Source organism: Cavia porcellus, unplaced genomic scaffold, assembly GCF_034190915.1.
Source record: "Cavia porcellus strain 051 isolate PalLab524CR breed Dunkin Hartley unplaced genomic scaffold, mCavPor4.1 scaffold_17, whole genome shotgun sequence".
Classification (NCBI taxonomy): domain Eukaryota; kingdom Metazoa; phylum Chordata; class Mammalia; order Rodentia; family Caviidae; genus Cavia; species Cavia porcellus.
Genome location: NW_026947500.1, coordinates 73685897 through 73707282, shown reverse-complemented (window position 1 = coordinate 73707282; position 21386 = coordinate 73685897). Strand labels below are relative to the sequence as shown.

Genomic DNA, 21386 nt, shown 5'->3' with positions numbered 1-21386 from the left:
ACTAAACAAGCCCCAGCTCAGAGAATTTCTTTAAAACAAGCTGGAAATGGTGGTGCACACCTGTAATCCCAGCACTCAGGAGGCCGAGGCAGGAAGATTGCTATGAGTTGGGGCCAACCTGGGTTACCAAGTGAGTTCAAGGCCAGCCTGAACTGCATAGCAAAAACCCTGTCTCCTCCTGGACCTGAGCTCACCACCCGGAAAAGGCCACAAGTGCGCTGCGGGAGAACTCGCAGGAGCTGGGAGATAGCACACCACTGGCCTCACAGCTGCCGGGCAGGGCGGCCACAGGTGGACCTGCAGGTGTGTGGGAAGGGCCTCGCCCCCAGACAGCTCCTGCCCGCCCTGCCCCAGCCCACCACTCGCCTTGAACGTGAACTTGGAGGCGCTCATCACCTCGATGATGTTGAAGGCTGCCCAGCTGATGTCATAGCCCAGCATCTGTAACTGTGAAGGCACAGAAGGTTACCCGAAGCCCAGGCTGAGGCTGGGCGCTCACTCCACGCAGACGGAGAAACGCCCCGCTCACAGCCCGACCTGCCCAACGTGTCCCCTCCCTTCTCCTGACAAAGGACCCTACATTTGCAGTCTCACGGGTCGACTAACAACAAACACAGAAAGTCCTCAGAACCAGGTCTGGGGACATGGATCCATCACCTCAACGCTCTGGAAAGCTGAGGCAGGAAGATCCCTGCGAGTTTGAGGTCACCTAGTGAGTTTAAGGCCAGACTGAACTCACAGCAAGACCCTGTTTCCACCACACACACACAAAAAAGTTTAGGCTGGATGTGGTGACGCACACCTGTAATCCCCAAGCTCAGGAGGCTGAGGCAGGAGAATCACTGAGTCTGAGGCCAGTGTAGCTACAAAGTGAGTTCAAGGCCAGCCTGAACAATGTAGCCAGACCATGTTGTTTTCTTTTGGGAGAAAAAGGCGGGGGCAGGGACATAGCTCAGTGGCACAGTGCCTGCCAGGAAAGCACATGGACCTGAGCTTGATTTCTACTATGAAAAGAAAGTTCAAGTCCAGCTTAAGTCAGTAACTTACCAGGACCATCTCAAAACAAAAAAGGGCTGAGAACTCAGCTCAGCAGGAAGACCCTCAGTCACCCCAGTACCACGAAAGGGAGAAAAAGACAAACGCTCAGCTCCTGCCATCGGAAGGCTGGGCCCTGCTTCCGCAGGCTAACGTTCCCCACCAGGAACTGGCAAAGAGGCTCCTCGTCACAGTCTGGGGTGACACAGGCCTGCAGCAGGGACCCACGGGAACAGCCCCTTTGCTGCCCGAGGCTGAGGAGCTGAAGGGCGGGTGCTCCCTCCAGGCTGGCCGTGCCCGTGGTCCTCAGGGTGCCACTCTGATCAGCCCTGCATGGCGGGTGGCAGGGATGGTTGTGGAGGGGCTGATGGACAGACACCAGGTGGTGGAGTGGACTTGGAGACGGGAAGGGCGGCTGGCTGTGGTGGGCACCGCCCCAGAGCGGCGAGGGCCACTTACATACGTCAGCTTGCAGACCGCATTGGCCTTCACAGCGATGTTGTCCTGCTTCAGCTCCTGCTTGATTTCATCGATGCACTGAGAGATGTACTTCGCCTGGGACGGAAGAGCACAGCAGCGCCGGCATGAGCCACAGACATCCAGCTGGCACGGTGCAGACTGCTGCCCCAGAATGCCGCAGCCAGCCACCCAGCGTGGTGGCGCACGCCTGTCATCCCAACATCCCAGCACTCAGGAGGCCGAGGCAGAAGGATCGATGCACATTTGAGGCCAGCCTGGGCTAGAAAGGGAGCTCCAGGCCAGCCCCATGGACAGGCGGACTATGAGACAGGGAATGGACTCATGGGTTTCTGAGGCCAAAGAGGGCGCAGGGGACTGCTCGTGGAGACGATGGCGTATCCTGGGCCATGGCTATTTTGCACAGACCCGGCGGCCTGTGCAACTGCTATCAGTCCCAGGGGAGCTCTGACTGCCCACCAGGGCGGCTGTGGCTGCCTCAGGATCAGGGCCACCTGCTGGGCTGACGCAGGGGTGCTGCTCACCCTCACTGCTGCCCTCTCACCACAGGGCCAAGAGCCACACTGTGGGCCCCGGCCTGTCCCCGACAACGGGCCCGGTGCTGTGGGTGGTGCACAGCCCAGGCATCTCCCGGGGCCAGCTCAGCACTGCACTGCAGGCCCATCCCTGTCCCCAAGCAGCTGACCTCATCCCCCAGAGACAGAACCTGTGCCCCTGTGCCCCTCCTGTCACCCCAAGCCTGCCAACTGCACAGGGACCTGGGAGAGGCCACTGTTCCGTAGGACGCATGGTGGTAAATATTTTATGACAACTCAGGAGAATGGAATGAGCATCATGTATCTGGTCAACACGCTTCAAGTTACGAAGTCCTGCTCTGGGGTCCTTGGTGCCTGCCCTGAGTCCAGCCTGCTTGCCACACAGCTCAGCTGGCCCTGAACTCCCTTTGTAGCCCAGCTGGTCTCAAAGTCACAAAGATCCTCCTGCTTCAGCTCCCGAGTGCTGGGATGACAGAAGCGTGTCACCCCCATGGCATCAACTGCTTTCGATTTAAAAGGGAAAGAACGGAGGTGCGGTCATGGGAGTTGCGGAGCTGGACCCAACGTTTGGCGGGTGGGGGTGGATGGGGCAATGGCCGCTGTAAGGAGAATGCTGGCACCTAACGGGCAACTCAGCTCCCGGTGCATGACCTCCTTGGGAAAGCTCCCGGAAGCCGCGTGGTGGCGCACGCCTGTCATCCCAGCACTCAGGAGGTTGAGGCAGGAAGATCGCTGTGTGTTCAAGGGCAGCCTGGGCTACACAGTGAGCTCCTGTCTAAAGAAAAAAAAAAGAGAATGCAGCCCAAAATTACTCCAAAGAAGAGCCAAGCCCGGCCAGGTATGATCGGGCACACCAACAGTGCCGGCAGCCCAGGAGGCCGAGGCAGGAGGACCACCTGGAGTTCAAGGCCAGCCGGGGCTATGAACTGAAGTCAGGGCCAGCCTGGATGGCATAGTGAGATGCTGCCTCAGAAACACAACAAAAACAAAAAAAACAATGAAAAATGAGTCTGTGTGCCCAGGTTAAACCAACAGGGCGCGTTCCACTTCCTGTACTGCTGAAGAGAAAAAACTGCAGTTTTGCGCATCCTGAACACATAGCAGCCTGTGTGTCACCATCCCCTAAATGACACACTGGCACAACTGTCACAACGTTCACACTGCATCAGGTCTCACAAGCCATCTGGGGAGGACGCCAATGGCTGTAGTGCAAAAACTAGCCACTGATTGCTTGATTCGTTGACTGACTGATGGATGGTACTAGGGACTGAACCTAAGGTCCCAATACTGAACTACACCCCCCAGCCCTCTTTTACGTATTTTTCATATTCTGACATTAGGTCTTGCTAAGTCAGATTTGAACTTGTAATTCTCCTGCCTCAGCCTCTCCAAGTTCTGGGATTATAGCCCTGGGCCACCATGCCGCCAGCTCTACCTATTGTACTGAAAGGACTTGAACATCTGCAGATTCCAGCACCCGTGGGGGCCCCAGGGACCTCGAGGGACGGCCGCACACTGAGACCCCAAACTAGAGACACCCTGAGGCGTGACGTAGACGTGGCGCTTCTAAAAAACCAGAGGTGTGACCTCAGGAGAGTTCCCGGGCGCTGAGCCGACGGCTCCATGTGGAATCAACTTCTCTCCGGTGACGGTGACTCCAGCTGCAGCCCGAGACACACTTCCTTTACGGAAAATCTCAGGGGACAGGAAAACGGGCCATTAAAACCTGGGCTGCACACCAGAATTCCCCGGTGTGCTCCTTCCTAAAACCCCAGATCTGGGGGCCGGGGCTCAGCTGAGCGGCTCAAGCACTCGCCTGGAAAGCGCAAGGTCATGAGTTTGATCTCCGGTACCAACAACAACAACAACAACAAAATAAAAATTCAGATCGTGGTCGGTGTGATAGTGCCTATCTGTAATCCCAACACTCAGGAGGCTGAGGCAGGAGGACTGCTGCGAGTTCGAGGCCAGCCTGGACTGTATGGTGAATCCAAGGTCAGCATGAACTGTGTGGTGAGACCCTGCCTCAAAAACTAACTGAATAATTAAATACATATCCACATTCTCAGGGTGCCTCCCAAATTACATGAATCCAGCCAGGTTTTTTTTTTTTTTTTAATAAATTTTGTGAGGGGACAAGGGTCTTACTACGTGGCTTAGGCAGCCTCAAACTCACCACTCTCCTGCCTCAGCCTCTTGAGTGCTTGGATGACAGGTGTACAGTCAGCAATTCTAAAACTGCCCCATTACCAAGCACAGGGACTTTGGGTCTTTTCTGCACACAGGTAGGGATGCATCTTGTGGCCTTCAACTCCTTCCCTGAGAGGCAGGCAGGGCTGGCCCTCTGTACCCAGGCCTCCCAACACAGGCCACCCGACAGGCCACTCTCAGCTGGTTCTGGGACCAAAGACGAGGAAGGGACTGCATGGTGCCAAGCCTGGAAGGAAATGGTCCTGTCTATATCTGCTGTAGGCCCAGGCAAAGCACAGGGTCCTCAGCTCCCTGTCCGGGACCAGGCAGAAGCAGGGCATGCTGGTGCATTCCCATACTCCAGCACTAAGGAGGCTGAGGCAGGAGGATCCACTGGTGTTTAAGGCCAGCTACACCATGAATCCAAGGCCAGCTTGGACTACACAGGGAGACTGTCTTGGGACAAACAAAAGAATAAGTGGGGACAAGAGGAGACATAAACAAGCCTCAAGAACAACTGAGCAGAGCAGCCACATGATGGGTGAGCAAGACAGCAACCCCAGGACCCCGACCTTCCACTGCCTGCCCCCAACCTGCCAACCAGGACCCCAGCCAGCCTGGTTAAGCAATGGCTCTGCAAGGGGTGACCCCAACCACAGGGGACACTGAGCAATGCCGGGGCCCACTGGAGGCTGTCAGGATGGAGGTGTCCCTGGCACGGGGCAGATAGAGGCCAAGGATGCTGCTCGGCCCCCTATAGTGCCCAGGACGCCCACCCAGGGAACACTCTGGCCCCAGGCTGCAGTGACGGGGACCCTCAGGGCAACGAGTGATGGTACCGAAAAAAAAGAGGCCGGGATTTAGCTCAGTGGCATAAGCGCCTGCCTGGCAAGCGCGAGGTCACAAGTTCGATTCCTGGCACAAAAAAAAAAGAAAGAAGATGGCATCGTAGTCGTGGGAGTGCACACTATCATCCCAGCACTTGGGGACGCTAAGGCAGGAGGGTCACAAATGCAAGTCCAGCCCAGGCAATTTAACAACTTAGCAAGACACTATCTCAGGGCTAGGGCCTGCCTGGCAGGTGCAAGGTCCTGAGTTTAAATCCTGGTACAATAAAAAAAAAAGACACTATCTCGCTGTGCAAAGGCCCTTGGTGCAATTCCAGTACCAAAAATATGAATGGATGAACACTCAGCTCGGACGCAAACTGTGAAATCTTAGCTGGGTGCGGGGTGCACCTCAGGAGGCTGAGGTAGGAGGATTATTAGACTGTGCCCATCCTGTACTGTACAGTGGAGTGCAAAGCCACCCTGTTCTGAATACTGAGACTGTTTCAAAACACTGAAGGAGTTGTGAAATCTCACACGGATGCGAGCCAGTGAGCACTGCCTGCTCCCATGCGGGACCAGCTGAAGCTTCCGGCAGGGTTTCTGCGCCGGCACCCTGAACACCAAGGCCACGGAAAGGGCTGCCCTGGGCGCACTGAGCCCTCTGTACCAAGCCACACTTCCAGCCCTTTTTATTTTAAGACAGGGTCTCTCGCAACCCCTAACCTGTCCAGGCTGGGCTCCAACTTGCCACCCTCCTGCCTCAGCCTCGCAGAGCGCTGCTTCAGGCAGGCTCGTGCCACGAGGCCCAGCCGAAGGCGCCGCACTTGAGGCCGGAGGCTGGAGTCCCAGCACCGTCTCGGTGTCCATCCTAATCACGGCTCGTGCCAGCCTCAAAATGCTGTTCTGCCTGAGCTCAGCAGTTGAGTGCTCGCCGAGCAGGTTCGAGGCCCGGGGCTCTGTTCCCAGCGCAGAAATAAACAACAGCAGAGCAGACAAATGTCCTGGAGCACCGGGCTGACAGGCTGGGAAGCCTTGTACCTAAGCAGAAATTCCTGGCCACTCGGTTAGGGCTGGAAAGCTCCGGGGACGTGATCCCTTTGCCAGGTCGCCAAGGCCCAAAGGTCCTTGGTGTGTTTGCTCATTCCCGTGCCTGTGGCACTCAGCCCTGCCCCTGTGGCCATCCCGGGGGACAGGTGACATGGTGCAGGCGAGTAGGGAGACTCCCACCACTGATCTCGCAGCATTCCGTCACCAGGCGCCCTGCTGGGCACGAGAGCACGAAAGTGAGGTGTGCAAAGGCCCAGGTCAGAACCACACTGCAACACGTGGCAGGAAGAAGGGTCACCAGAGCCCAGGCTGAGGGCAGCCAGGACCGAGCAGGGGCTAGGAAGGAGAACCGGGCCAGCCACAGTCAGGACCTGCCGGAGAGCTCCCCTGACCAAACGCTACTGCAGGGACACAAGGGGAACAGGAAAGACCAGCAGCCAGGCGCCCCAGCGCATGCCGGCCACCCTAGCGCTCAGGGAAGCCGCTCGGGAAGATCACCAAGTTCCAGCCTGGCCTGGCCCCTTCATGATTTCCTGACACCCTGCCACAAAACACAGAATAAAAATATGGGGGCTGTGGCTCGGGATGGAGGCCCTGGGTCCATCCCCAGCACCCCAAAACATCGAGTGACTCCAGGAAAGTTTTATACTGCCAGTGGATGGAGCGGCCATCTGCGGGCAGCTGGTGCAGCACTGAACACCCGACCGACACCCCCCAGGCTGGTAGTGCCAGCACTCCCCAAGTCCTGCCCCACAGCCCCACTCCGGGAGCTCCCCATGAGCTCCTCTCCTGGGGACAGGGCACCCATAAAGAACAATGCAGGTGACAGAATGTCCCCTCTCCTGCCAGCTCCCATCCTCTGCTGTCCCTCCTGTGAGGGACTCTGGCACAGGGTACACAGTGGCGCTGGGACACCCTCCTCAGGGCAGGTGACGTGCCACCCTGCATTTCCTGGCCCGGACTGGAGGCCTGGGGACGATGTCACAGAGGAACGCAGCCCAGCAGAGTGGGCACAGGGAGCATGGCTCGGGCTCTTGAGCAGTGGGGGCCTTGGCTGGGGCAGGGGAAAGGTGACAGGAAGCAGGTCATGGGAAGGCCATGTGGGGACTGCGAGGAGACAAGGGGAGGCCATGAGAGCAGGGGCTAGTCAGTATACGACAACCACCAGAAATGCAGTAGCCAGCAGCACCAGAGAGCCCAGGCTCACTGCGCTATTTCCTGTCCCGGCTCCCAGAGGCGCCCGCAGCCCTCGGCTCGCAGCCCCGTTCCTCCTCCATCGGCAGAACAGGCGGCGCCACATCTCAGCCTGTCTCAGCCTCTCTCTCTGCTCTCTCTGCTGTCCCTGCTCAGGGGGACTCTGGGGGGCACTCGGCCTCAAGTGGTCCTGCGCGAGCGCCCCTAGGGTTTCTTCAGCCATACAACGTACCATGCCCACAGGTCCCAGGATTAACACTGGCATTGCTGGAGGTCAACATTCAGCTGTGCGCTCAGGACAGGTACCCAGGTACCCACCTGGGAGGCACCCAAGTTACCTGGGGCCTAGAGGAGCCCTGAGCCCAGGAGGCAGAAAAGCCAGGAGAGGCGGTGCCATCCCGGATGGAGCGACAATGCGACACCTGGAGCGTGGCTGGAGAGGGAAGCCCTGGCTGGAGGGCTGGGGTAAGACGGACAGAGTGATGTCACCAGAGGAGGGCTTCGTGATGACGGTGAGGGGGGCAGGGAAGGGCCCAGCATGCAGACAGCGCTGGCACAGGTCACCAGGGGGCCCAGGCCGACCCAAAGGCCCCCACTGCAGGAGCAGCTGTGCAGCCCCAGCCCTGGGCGACAGTCACTGCCAGTGGACTGGGGAGCAGAGCCACCAAAGGTAGCAAGCACTCACTCACTCCAAGGCCCCGAGTGGCACTGACCCCCAGCAGGCTGAGCATGGCGGACTGTCCAGATGGCACCAGGGGGATTGGATGAGCACATCCCCTGGGACCGCTGCTGAGGGCCAGCGAGGCAAAGGTGACACGGGCACCTCGGTCTCCCTGTGCTCAGTCACTGGGCAGCGAGGCTCAGGTTTGTGGAGAGGCTTCCAATGGGCCAGGCTCAGAGCCACCACAGGGCACAGGGAGGTCCCTGTGGGGACACCACGCCCCTCCTGGGACACTGCTTCCAGGGGACATGCAGCATGGCAGAGTAGCACACCCCTGCAACCCAGCACTTGGGAGGCAGAGCCAGAAAGATTGCCACGAGTTCGAGAGCAGCCCGGGCCACACAGCAAGCTCAAGGCCAGCCTGGGCTACAGAGTGGGACCCGGCCTCAAAAAAGACCAACAGAAAGAGGGGTGCTTGCCAGGCAGCAAGGCTGCCTGAGGACCCTGACCCCCAGATCTGCCAATGTCACACAGACCAAATGCAGCCCTGGGTACCCATCAAAGAGACAAGGCCCCTCAGGGAGGCTCAGCGAGGAGGTGGCTGGGCCTCCCCAAGCGCACGGTGCAGGGCACAAGATTGGAGGCAGGACTCTGACCGCCCCGGCACACTTGGGGTGACCGCTTGCAACGGAGCTGAGGGGGTGGGGTGGGGGCCTGGGTTGGTTTTTTTTCCTGCCAGTACTTAAGATGGAACCCCACCTTAAGTACCGACACCCCAGCGAGTTTTCTTTCTTATTTTGAGACAAGCTTTCACTAGTCACTAAGTCGCCATGGCTGAATTCAAACTTAGGGACCCTCAGCCTGGGCCTCCCAGACTGTGGGATGACACGCCTGGGCCACAGCAGCAGTGACAATATGCTTAAAGAGAGACATTTTCACTACTTGTGTAACAACATTAATAACACTAAATGTCTTTTTTAAAAAAGCGTAAGTGTTGTGGTGTTTTCAGTGACCAAGCATGAGCCAATCCCTGGCTTCCACCCCAGTACTGGAGCAAGGGTGAAAAAAGGTATTTTATAAATAGAGACGCAAACACGGGGTGTGATGATGCACACCTGCACCCTAACACTGCGGACGCTGAGGCAGGAGCATCACACTGAGCTCGAGGCCAGCCTGGGCTACTCAGTGAGACACAGTCTCAAAAACACAAACAGCAAGGATGGTGCACAACTATATTCCAGCCCTCCAAGGCTGAGGCAGGAGGACTCCTCCCTCAGGTCTGAGACCAGCCTGGGCTACACAGCATGCTGGGAACCAGGATGGGCTATACCGCAAGACCCTGTGTGAAAACACCAAAAGAAAGCCAGGTGATGGTAGTGTACCCCTGTAATCCTAACACTCAGGAGGCTGAAGCAGGAGGGTCTCTGAGTTTGAGGACACCCTAAACTGCATAGCAAGACCCCGTCTCAAAAAGTAAATAAATAAACAAACATTAGGAATGACACAGATGTATGATCCCAGTACTCAGAAGCCGGAGGCAGTAGGAGCCCTAGAGCCTGGAGCCAACCTGGGTTACATGGTGCGCAGAAGACCAGCCTGGACCACACATGAAGAAACTTGCCCCCAAATCAAAAAAAAAAAAAAGAAGAAAGAAAATTCCCACCCCCACCACAGGTAAGTTTTCTCCAAATTATGGAAAGTGCCCAGGGTGGGGCGAGGGAACCTCACTAAAGTCACTAGGGGCTGGGGCCATGGCTCAGTGCTGAGAATTTGCCTCATATCCCCAATGCCCAAGGACCCATCTTCGGCACTGCAAAACCAAATACATATGTTTTACTTATGCATTATGCATGGTAACGCAATACACACGCAGCCATTACACAGAGAGCTAGATGGTCCAGAAAAAGACCTCTGCACGATGCCCACACGCCAGTCTTTTCTGGTTTTTTTCCTTTTCTTTTTTGGTGAGACGGTCTCGCTACGCAGTCCAGACTGGCCTCGATGTGTGGCAATTCTCCTGCCTCAGCCTCCCGAGTGCTGGGATTACAAGGCTAAGCCACCACACCTGGCCTTTTTCCTTTTTTTCCCTTTCTTCTTAATGTGACTTTAAAATGAACTACACATAGCACCTGAGAAGTCGAAGAGTGACAGAAAACAGGAGGCAGGTGTGGTGGCACCCACCTCTAATCCTTCTACTCAGGCCAGCCTGGGTTACACTGCGGGACCCTTTCTCAAAAAAACAAAATGATCGAACACCACTGGGACATGTACCTTCCTCAGGGCACCCAGCAGAAGCCTGGTACTGGTGCTGCCTCAAAACCACTTAGCAACAGGAGGGGACCACGCGCATCTCCCCCGCTGTCCACACAGAGCAGCAGACTGGGGCACCCCCAAGGCTGCCCAGCTAAGTGGGGACAAGAAGATCACGCACCACACACGGAACCCCCACTCAGCCTCCTCCAGGAGATGCTGGGCAGAGTTTAAACAAAACCCACAATGGAAAGGAAGCATTCTTTGGAAAACTTCAGCTTACAGGAAAAGCCCACTGTGGGAAGTCTTCCTTCAGGTGTTGGGGTGGGAGGAAACACAGGCCAGAGTTGACAAGGAAGCTGCTTTTTAAAAAGGTGGGAAATCCAGGCGTGATGGCACACACCGGTAATTCCACCACTCAGGAGGCTGAGACAGGAGGATCACCCTGAGTTCTAGGTCAGCCTGGGCTAGAGGGAGACCTTGTCAAAAAAAAAAAAAGAGGAGGAGGGAGGTGCTGGGATATAGTTCAGTGCAAAGGCCCAGGTTCAAGCCCCAGTGCCACCAAAATAAATATATAGGTGGAGACAGAGTGGTCACTGCATAGCTCAAGACCCCAACAGCAGCCAGACAGGAGCCTGGCATTGGAGGCAAGAAGCTCACCAAAGCCGAAGACCACACAGACCAGCTGCTGAGAGAGACCAGCACCTGTGGTCTTGACGTGGCCTGCTAAGAGCTGCCAACTGATGGATGGCCAGAGTCACACAGAAATCTGGGGCTGTGACCCCCACACTCAGGAGGCTGAGGCAGGAGGATCACTTTGAGTTTTGACACCAGCCTGGGCAACACAGTGAGTTCAAGACCAGACTAGACTGCACACTGAGACTGTGTTATAATCGACAGCAATTCCATAGGAATTGGAAGAGCCCCAGGGTGCTAGGTTTAGGATGCGGCTCAGCAGGAGACTGGGAGCTTTGCCTCTGCAAGGTCCTAGCCTCCATCGCTGGGCAAAAGTGGGCACAGCACAGGGCCCTCAAAACCGGGCACCCTAAGAAGAATGTGTGTGGCGGGTACTCAGGGGCTCCCACTGCATGTGGTGGAGGGCAGCCAAGAGACCCTATGGGCTAGGGTGCAAACACATTTCAAAGTCGCAAGCCCACTCTTCCAACTCAAAAGGCAACAAGGCGATTGTAACATGGCAGTGCCAGGTCTGTCAGAAGGAAGGGAGAGAACCATGCAAGGACTCAGCTTCCCAGCCAAGGGGCAAATTCCTGACTCCCTGCCCCTCTAGTGCCCTCACTGAGCGCTGCACTGCTTGGCACCTGGCACAGCTGTCCTCCTTCAGGGTGGCCCTCCAGCGGGGAGACCTTGTGAGGCTTCCACGGCCCGTCTCCAGCTCGGGCACCCTTGGAAGAAGCTGGGCACTTGGTAGCCACTAACTGTCTCCGTTCTTTATTAATCTAGGTCACTGCTTGGGGGAAGGGAAGGGAAGGGAAGGAAACGATGCCCACAGTTACAATTTTACTTCTGGAAAACCGTTTCCACACGCTGGCTTTCAGGTTCCTGCTTGCAACGCGCTTCCCCATTCCAGGACCCCTGGCCCTTCCCTTAAGGAGCACAGGCTGCTCCAGTTAGGGCGCAGAGGCCACCGCCTCAGACCACACAGTTCAGCTAGGGCCTCAGGTTTCCCCATTTTTCTCCCGGGGGGCGGGGGGAGACCCGCCTGTCTAGGTCTCCCCCAGAAAGCTCCTAAGGGGTTCAGAGCGCTGGGACAAAGATCCTGCACCTTCAGCCGGTGATCCAGAAACCCGCTCAGGTGGCACAGCCACAGTCGGGCACGGACACGCGCGGGGAGGGAGGAGGCGGTAAACTGAGGCTCGGGGAAGGAGGCCGCCCCGGAAGCAGCACGGTCCCGGGCGTGGCATTTTTGACAGCGCTTTCCCTGGGGCGAACGGAGAACAGCTGATGAGGGTAAACTGAGGCAGGGGGACACAGAGAATGTGCGAGGTGGGCGCCCCGGGATCGGTGGAGTCGGAGCGAGGGGCAGGGCCGGGGGCGACCCCCGGGCGGGCAGGAGGCCGAGCGGGCCCGCCAGGCAGGGCGGACGCCCCGGACGGTGAACGGGCGGGGCAGCCCCGCTCCACGCCGCCTCACCTCGTCCTCCTTGTGATTGCGGATGCCGCGCACCAGGTCCTGCAGGTTCTTGTCGAACATGCGGTCTATGCTGCCCTTGACCATCTTGAGGGCCATCGCGGCGGCCCACGGGCTCGGGTCCCCGGAGGACCGCGGCCGGGCGCCGTATGGGGACCCTCGGGGCCGCACCTGCCGGCCTCAGAGCGCTGCGCTGCCGGCCGCCTCGGCGGGGAGGGCGTCCAGGCCAGGGCGGCGGCAGGAGCCCAAAACGGCGGCGAAGGCGGCGGCGATCCGCCAGACAAGCGCCCGCGCTCCCGCGCCCCGCCGCTGGCAAATGGCGGACAAGATGGCCGCAGGTCAGCTGACGGCGGCCGCCGGGCTCCAGATACTCGGCTCCCGGAAGCCCCGCCCCCTGGAAACCACGCCCCGCTGCCTCCGTTTCCCTGACGACCACCGGCAACCCAATGGCGACGCGAACACCGCCCTTTTCGGTCGTTCCGTCCCGCCCCTTCCGCCTCAAGGCTCTGCGGTCTCTTTGGTCAGAAACCTCAGAGACTCCGCCCACTTCCTCCTTCGCATTCTAACAACGCCCCTCGGCTAAATGACAGATATGGGCGTGCCCTTTGTGGGCGGGGTCCGAGGTAGGCGGGGCGCCCACGTGGAACTCTCCCTGCAGTTCCCGAGGAAGAGTCCAGCTCCGCCTTTTGCAAATCTAAAAGGTGACGCTGCTTGAGAACCTCCAAATCGCAGGCTACGCCAACGCTGCAGTCACACAAAACCGTGTGATGTGACAGGATAAGAAGCGACTTGCCCGCCGGTCGTGGTGGCGCACGCCTGTCATCCCAGCACTGGGAAAGCTCAGGCAGGAGGATCCAGCGAGTTCGAGGCCAAGTAGGGCTACACAGTGAGTTCAAGGCCGGTTGGAACTACATAGGGAGACCCTGCCTCAAACATAAATAAATATGTAAATCTTTACTTCGAGACTATTATTTGGCAAGCAAAAGAAGGCACTAGGGCATGGAGATGTGAATAAGATACTCCAGGCATCCGCCCTCCTGGAGAGATTAGAAAAGCGGTCAGATTTGATGGTGCATGCTTATAATCCCGAGTACTGGGGAGGCAGAGGCAGGAGGATTACTGTGAGTTCAAGGCTGGCCTGGGACACACACTGAGAGCCAATCTTTTTAAAAAAATGCAAACTAATTTATGGTGAGACAAGGTGGGTGGGACTGTATTGACCCAGACAAGGTGGTGCAGGCCTGGCATCTCATCCAGTCGGGGGTCTGAGGCAGAAGGACTGCACATTAAAGCTTGCTTAGGCAAATTAGCAAGACCCTGTCTCAAATTAGCAAGACCCTGCAGCTGCAAAACAGTTGGGATGTAGCTCAGTACTCTGGCTCTCAGTTCCATCCCAGGACCATATACATCCAGTCAAATAATTCTCATTAGCTTCTGGGGACTGGGTGTGGGGGTCCCTGTCATCCCAGCACTCGGGAGGCTGAGGCAGGAGGATCATTGCGAGCTGGAGACCAGCCTGGGCTACAAAGTGAGCTCAAGGCCAGCCTGAGCCGTATAGCAAGACCCTGTCTCAAAAGGACAAAAAGTGAAATAAAAAATAAAATACTTAGAGTTTGTGTTTGGTGTGTGCATGTGTTGGTTTGGTTTTGTGATTTGTTTTTTTTTTTTTTTTTTTCATTACTGGAGATTTAACCCAGAACCTTCATACTAACTATATTCTCAATTTCTTTTCTTTTTTTAGACAGGGTCTCCACATACAGCTCAGCCTGGCCTTGAATTCACTGTGTGCCCAGGCTGGCCTCGAATTTGCAGTGATCCTCCTGCCTCAGCCTCCTCCTGGGTGCTAAGGATTACAGGTGTGTACCACCACGCCTGGAAGAAATATTTAAACTAAACCAAATAAACTTGTGTCTTTCTTTTATTTTAAAGTTTGAGTTAATGAAGACTGAACAATTGTTTTGACCAACCTTGTCTGAGCCCTTTTCACACCCCCTGAGAGCAGGGGGGCTTCCTGCAACTCCCGAAGTGACCAGCAGAGAGCAGTGGTAGGCAGGCTGGGATAAAGGAGCAGCCTCAGAAAGGAGCCTGACCTTCAGCCAAGAGCTGCAGCACCAGCCTGGACTTTGGCCATCTGGTGCCAATCCCACCTCCCGCCCTGAATCAGTCCCCTCATCTGCCCCACCCCCACCCCAGCCATCTATCCATCCATTCCATATCAGTATACTGAGTATTCCCTGTGTGCCAATTTCAGTGATAGGTGTCCTTCAGAGATGAAGGACAAGTCCTGATCAGGCCAGGTTTTTGGAAAAGTATGCCAGACAGACACTGGGACAAAGTAAAGGTTAAAACAGGTATGGTGAGGGGCTGGGTATTTAGCTCAGCGGCATAAGCTCCTGCCTTGCAAGCAGGCAGTCGTGAGTTCGATCCCTGGTACTGATAAAAAGGAAAAAGACAAAAAAAAAAAAAAAAAAAAAACAGCTATGGTGGCACACACCTGTATTTGCACCACTCAGGAGGCTGAGGCGGGAGGCTTTCTATGAGTTGAAGGCCAGTCTAAACTGCATAGGAAGGTTCTGTCTCAAAACAAGAATAACAAAAACCAAACCAAAACAAAATTTATTCTGGCACTCTGGGAAGCTGAGGCAGGAGGATCTCAAATTGGAACAACTTAGCAAAATTTCTCTCTCTCTTTCTCCTCCTCCTCCTCCTCCTCCTCCTCTCTCCTAGAGATGGGATCTCATTCTGTAATTGAGCCTGAACTTGAGCTCAGTATATAGCTCAGGTGGGCCTCAAACTCATAGCAGTCCTCCTGCCTCAGCCTCCTGAATGCAGGGATCAGAGGCAAACATCACACAGAAAAGGCTAGCAGTGGTGCACAGTAGAATAGAGATTTTCTAGCATGGTTGAGCCACTGGATCTGATGCCCAGTACCACACAACAAAAAGGGTGAATCGGATGATAATTTTTTTTTTATTTAAGAGGAAAAAGAGAAAAACACAAAACAAACCAAAGCGGCGTAAGGGTACACGCAATACAGAACTACAAAACAAAACAAAACAAAACAAAACAAAACAAAACAAAAAAACATAACAGTAAGAAATCACCTGCTAGTAGATTACACACTATCTTCTTGAAAATAGTTCCTCAAATGGATGATAATTTTTATGCTATGTGAGTTTCACCACCAGAGACAAATTGACTGGGAAGTGAGTTCACGGCCAGCCTGAACTGCACAGTGAAACACTGTCTCAAAAAAACAAAAATAAATCAGTAGGAAGGACAAGTGAACCCAGGTGTGGCAGCATGCACCTGTAGCTCACAACAAGGGCCTTCTTAGCACTCAGGAAGCTGAGGCAGGAGGGTCGCTTTGTCTCAACAAAGTAATAAATAAATACATGCGTGCGTGTATCCATAAAGGAAAAGCTGGGTGACAGGGTACATGCCTGCCACCTCAGTGACTCACGAGGCTGAAGCAGGAAACTTAAGAATTGGCACAACTTCGTGACTTAGCTAGAGCCTGTCTCAAAATCAAAACATAATAATAAGAAAGTCCTGAGGATGTAGCTCACTGCAAGAGCCCTGCATCCAATCCCCAACATGGGGGGAGAGAAAGAGAGGATAAGAAAGGGGAGATGGCGATGGAGAAGTTGCTGATGTTTCTAGCTTTTTGTCTTTTTTTGGTGTTTTGAGACAGCATACACTACATAGTTCAGGCTGCCCTTGAACTCGCTATGTAGCCCAGGTCGGCCTTGAAATTGTGATGATCCTCCCGCCTCAGCCTCCCGGGTGCTGAGATGACAGGCAGATGCCACTGTATTCAGTGTATTCGGTGATATTTTTCTCTAAATATGCATATACCAAAGCCAGGCGTGGTGACGCATGCCTGTACTATCCGCACACTGAATGCAGATGCAGGAAGATCACTGCAAGTTGGAGGACGTCTCGGACTACGAAGTAAGTTCAAGGCCAGCTTGAACTGCATCGTGAAACACTGTCTCAGAGAGATGAAGACAGAGAAATACGCAGCACATACACATGAACACGCTGCTGTGTGACGGACCAGGCACTTTCTGTGAGACCAAAAAGTCAGAAGAGCAGTTCCAGCTGGAGGAGAGGGGTGGCGGCTTCCTGAAATTCACGCCCCTCCCTGCAACAGGACATATCCACAGTCTTCCCTTCGTGATCGTTCCACGGAAGCCAGGGAAGACGGCAAAATACACATCGGTCCCTGTGGAAGCCAGGCCTAATGGCATGTGCGGCTCATCCATTGCTGTGTAACAAATGGCCCAAACATTTTTATTTAATTTTCTGAACGTTTAGTGGTTTAAAAGACCATTTCATAGGCTCCTGAGTTCACGGGTCGGTAGCTTGGATGGGAGAGGAGTCCTGCCGCAGTGCCTGGCGTGGTGCGTGGGGATGGGAACAATTAGGGGGTTCATCGCGGCTGGCAATCCTCAGGCCATCCATCATCTTTGTTCCCAGAGACCTTAGCTCCGGGCGCTTAGCCAGCAAGAGGCCGCTAGAGCAGCAAGAGGCGGAGAGTGTATTTCGGGAACAGAGTGCGATTAGGTACAGGCCTGTGATCCCAGCAGTGGGGAGGCTGAGGCAGGAGGATCTCTGGAGAGTGGCTGAAGCTGTAGACAGATCACACATACATACACATGAGGCCGGAGCGAGGCTGGTCCTGAGACCAAAGCGCGACTGAGCCACGTGAGCAACTGCTCCTGTCCAGAAAACACCCAGTCCTGACAAACCAGACAGGCAGGTTGCTAGGCAAAGGGGTGTCGGGTGACACCAACGCGCCAAATAAATAAATAAATAAATGAAATAAAATCAGTAAAAATAACAGTTAAAGCATAAAGTAGTTGAAGCATAAAAATGCCCAGGGTTCCAATTCAGTGGTAAAATAATCCCTGCATTCCATGTGCAATATAGCAAAAGCAACAGGGAGAAATAAAAGGCTGTCGAAGTCAGGAGACCCTCCTGCCTCAGTCTCCTACGTGGTGAGATTACAGGCATGGGCCACCATGCCTGGCTGGCAGTGGAAATTTTTTAAGTAACAAAGACAGCATGAAGACTTACGGCCCAGGGTTCTGAGGAGCCTCAGTGGTGTCTCTCAGTTTACCTGGAAAGGGAAGAAGTGGCCACGCTTTCCAAGCAACATACGGAGGTCTCAGTAGGCCGGCGGTGGGATCCACCAAGCGAAGCAGGCGAAAAACGCCTCCTGAGAGTCCAGCAGGCTCTGGGCGCCCGGCCTGGGCAGCTGGGAGCTGTCCGTGGTGCTGACGGCGTACAGCCGGCATCTCCGAGAGCCGTGGGTTTTGTTTGTTTATTGTTTACTGAATTTTTCCCCCTTGGGACAGGGTCTCAGTGTGTAGCCCAGGCTGGCCGTGAGTTCGCGGTGATCCTCTTGGCTCTGCACCCCAAATGGAATTACAGGCATGTGCCACCACACCCAGCTCACCAACCACAGTTTTTTTTCTTTCTTTTTCCTTTTTCTTTTTCTATCTTTTTGAGACAGCATCTAGCTATGCAGCTCAGGCCGGCCTTGAGTTCACTGTGTAGCCCAGGCTGCTCTGGAATTTGCAAAGATCCTCCTGCCTCAGCCTCCTGAGTGCTGGGATGACAGGTGTGCACCACAACTCCTGGCCTCTTTTTTCATCCTGGTACCAGGAATCAAACTCACAACCTCTCACTTGCCAACCAGGTGCCGTGACACTGGCCCACAAATCACACTTTTATTTAGAGCATGGCTAATGTTTTTGCTACTTTTTTTTTTAATCGGTACCAGGGATTGAACTCAGGACTGCGCACTTGCAAGGCAGGCGCTTATGCCGCTGAGCTAAGTCCCCAGCCCCGTGACTAATGTTTTTAAGACTAATTTTGTCATCAAGCCAAAGAAGCATAGGTTGGTCAGACTCACGTTTATCCCTTAGAATATTTCTATTGATGAATTATTAATTTTAATTTTATGAGCTTTATATTAAATGATGACTACTCAACAAAAAATCACAAAAATGTTCAATTTGTAATATTTGCTTAGCATTTTAAAAAGCATCAGAATTTTCAGCACCTACTGGTGTTTGGTGTATATAAAAACTGAACATCAGAAATAGGTTTCCATATGAACTACAATGAAAACAACAGTGGTAGGCTGGGCATGGTGGCTCTTGCCCGTCATCCCAGCACTCAGGAGGCTGAGGCAGGAGGATCTTTGCAAATTCCAGACCAGCCTGGGCTACAAAGTGAGCTCAAGGCTGGCTGAGCTGCCTAGAGAGAACTTCTCTCAAACAAACAAAACAAAATCATGAAAATACCAATAGAAACGTACCACAGAAGTAATATTTGCTTCCACTGTCACGCCCAAGGCAGTCTGCACACGTGACCACTGTGTGTCCCCTATTTGAGTACACGGCCAGCACACGGAAGGCAGATTTAAGCTTTGCCTTCCTGTGATCGCGGTGGTCCTTGTGAGGCTGTGCCTTCTTGTTCTCCTGTCCGCTCGCCAGCGGGCTCTACAGTTTTTTTCTCACAGTTCCCTGAGCAGAAACATTTTATTTGTCCTCTGCTGTAAATGATCTCTTAGGAACTCCAGTCCCAGTCCTCTGAGGAACTCTCTCTGTGCTATTTTGCATCTGATGTTTTCTTTGGAATCTACCAAACTGTTTCTGCCATGCATGTTTAGGACCAAGTAAAATCCAGCCATCAGCCACCGCTCTGCGACTCGAGTGACACCACAGTTGCCACTTAGCTCATGACAACATCCACTCCACCTGTGGTTTGGTTGTAAGATGCCCCCATCTCAGGTTTCCTTTCTCTCCAGGTTTCCCACTCAATATCTTGACACTGGCAGTACCCGTTTGCTTTGCTTTGCCATCTGTGAGGATGACATCGTATCTTCCTGAAATCCAAAGATTGCACTTTTGGGTCTCTGTTTTGAAATTGCAACGTTTCATTGGGAATTTCTGTTTTGTCCCTGCGTACAGTTCCTGCACTGGTCAGCTCATGCTCCGGTAGCAAACGTAACCAGTAACCAATTAGAAGCTGCTAAAACTGATTGTCAAATGTCACACTCCGATTATTTTGGGAGACGGGAGCAGCAAATCTGTTTGGAGCCTCATCAGTCTATTACTATATGAATAAGGGTCTGATGGCTGAGTTCCAGGATAAATTTCTAAGTTGAAAGCATAATAAATGTTTGCATTTACAAGGGCATAGTTTTTTAGAGCTATATTTGTGTGTGTGTGTGTGTGTCTTTTGGAGACAGGGTCTTGCTGTGCAGTTCAGCTGGCCTTGGGCTAACTTTGTAGCCCAAGCTGGTCACAAATTTGCAATGATCCTCCTGCCTCAGCCTCCTGAGTGCTGGGATGACAGATGTGTGCCACCACACTGGGCTTTTAATGCCATATTTTGACCCATTGTGTTTTTGTTTGTTTGTTTTAAACATCTCTTGCATTCCTGCAATCACCATGAGAAATCCCTGCTGAACACAGAAGACCTGAGAATGCTTTTGCTTCAGATGGTGAGGGGTCACAATACAGACATTTTTAAATAAGGCTCCAGGGGCACACAGAATACTTTACCTGCATGTCATCCTTTGTGTATTTCATGGCATCTTGGACCAATTCATCTGTTCTGTTACTGTTTAGTCAAATATACACTCACATTTCCACTTTCCTCGTCATCTGAAGGAAGGAGCCCTGCATTTCTTGTGTCTGTATTTGTTGATTCGTGCTTCATTTCACTGTCACAGAAAGTCGGCTCGCGTGGCCAATGTCAAATTCGTCCTCAAGATCGTCACCACATCCACCCACATCGCTCTTCTATGAAAGTATTTTATCATCTTGGAGCATCTGCATCATCCACACATGAGTCCTCTGATGATTCACTTTTGACCTCTTCCAAAACTTGCAAATCTGGTTTTTCATGTGCTGTTGTACTGAACTGAGATACTTCTACTAGAAAACTGCTAGAAAAATCAAAAAGAAAACTTTTTTTTACTACTACTACTAGAAAACTGTTTTTAAGGAATCCTGAGGTGGTGTGTGACATTTGACAGTTGGTTTTACCAGCTTCCAACTGATGCTAACAGAGTACAAGTTGACAGTGTGGGAACAGAGCAGAAATTCCAGATAAAATGTTGTAACTTCTGAACAGCGAATTGTTCAGTGCAATCTTAGGATTTCAGAAAGCTATACCGCTGGTCTCATAGATGGCAAAGAAAAGCAGGTGGGTACCGCTGGCTGATGTCAACATTTCACCATGATGGAAATATTGTTAGGGAAACCTCGAGAAAATGGAAGCCTGAGATGGAAGCCTGCCAACACACCAAAGGCAAAATGGAAATAGTCACTTATGTGGCAACACTTGAGATCCAAAGCACTGGCCAGAGGTTGGATTTTACTTCATTCTAAATATATGTGGCATAAATAGTTTGACAGTTTACATAGAAAATGTCAAGCACAAAACATCACAGATAAGAGCGGAGCACAGTGGTGCACATCAATAATCCCAGCACTCAGGAGGCTGAAGCAGGAGGATCACTGTGAGTTCCAGACCAGCCTGGGGCTACACAGTGAGCTCAAGCCCAGCCTGAACTGCGCAGTGAGACCCTGTCTCAGAAAGACAAAAAAAAAAATTCAATGTTGAACATTTTTTTAAAAATTTATGTTATTTATTTATTTTTTGGTACTGGGGATCAAACATGACCTCAAATTTACCAGGCAGGTGCTTATGCTGCTGGGCCAAATCCCTGACCCTTTTGTCTGTTTGGGATGTGGTCTTGCTATGCAGTTCAGGTTGGCTTTGAGTTCACTTTGTAGCCCAGCCTGGTGATGCTCTTTAAAAATACCCAGTAAGGGGCTGGGGATTTAGCTCAGCGGCATAAGCGCCTGTCTTGCAAGCAGGTGGTGGTCATGAGTTCAATGCCCGGTACTGATAAAAAGGAAAAAAAAAAAAAAAAGAGTATAAAAATACCCAGTAAAAACATGTTTCTTAACAAAATGCTGAATAACTATT

At 53.4% G+C, this 21386-nt stretch overlaps 1 protein-coding gene and 1 long non-coding RNA gene across 2 annotated transcripts in view; one reads left to right on the top strand and one right to left on the bottom strand.

Annotated features, from left to right (window-relative positions):
- The window catches only part of Ap3d1 (adaptor related protein complex 3 subunit delta 1), a 33755-nt gene extending 21043 nt beyond the window's left edge, over nucleotides 1-12712 (bottom strand). Inside the window, exons 1-3 of the mRNA XM_063228938.1 lie at nucleotides 12372-12712; nucleotides 1495-1590; nucleotides 367-447 (exon numbers count right to left, since the gene is read on the bottom strand). Of these exons, the coding sequence (XP_063085008.1) occupies nucleotides 367-447; nucleotides 1495-1590; nucleotides 12372-12467 (273 nt within the window). The 5' untranslated portion in view covers nucleotides 12468-12712. The remainder of the gene's footprint in view (nucleotides 1-366; nucleotides 448-1494; nucleotides 1591-12371) is intronic.
- A 71-nt stretch (nucleotides 12713-12783) lies between these two features.
- On the top strand, nucleotides 12784-14296 carry LOC134471081 (uncharacterized). Its single transcript, XR_010040435.1, has 2 exons — nucleotides 12784-13254; nucleotides 14110-14296. It is a non-coding gene; the product is annotated as an uncharacterized LOC134471081 (long non-coding RNA).
- Nucleotides 14297-21386: the final 7090 nt, after the last annotated feature.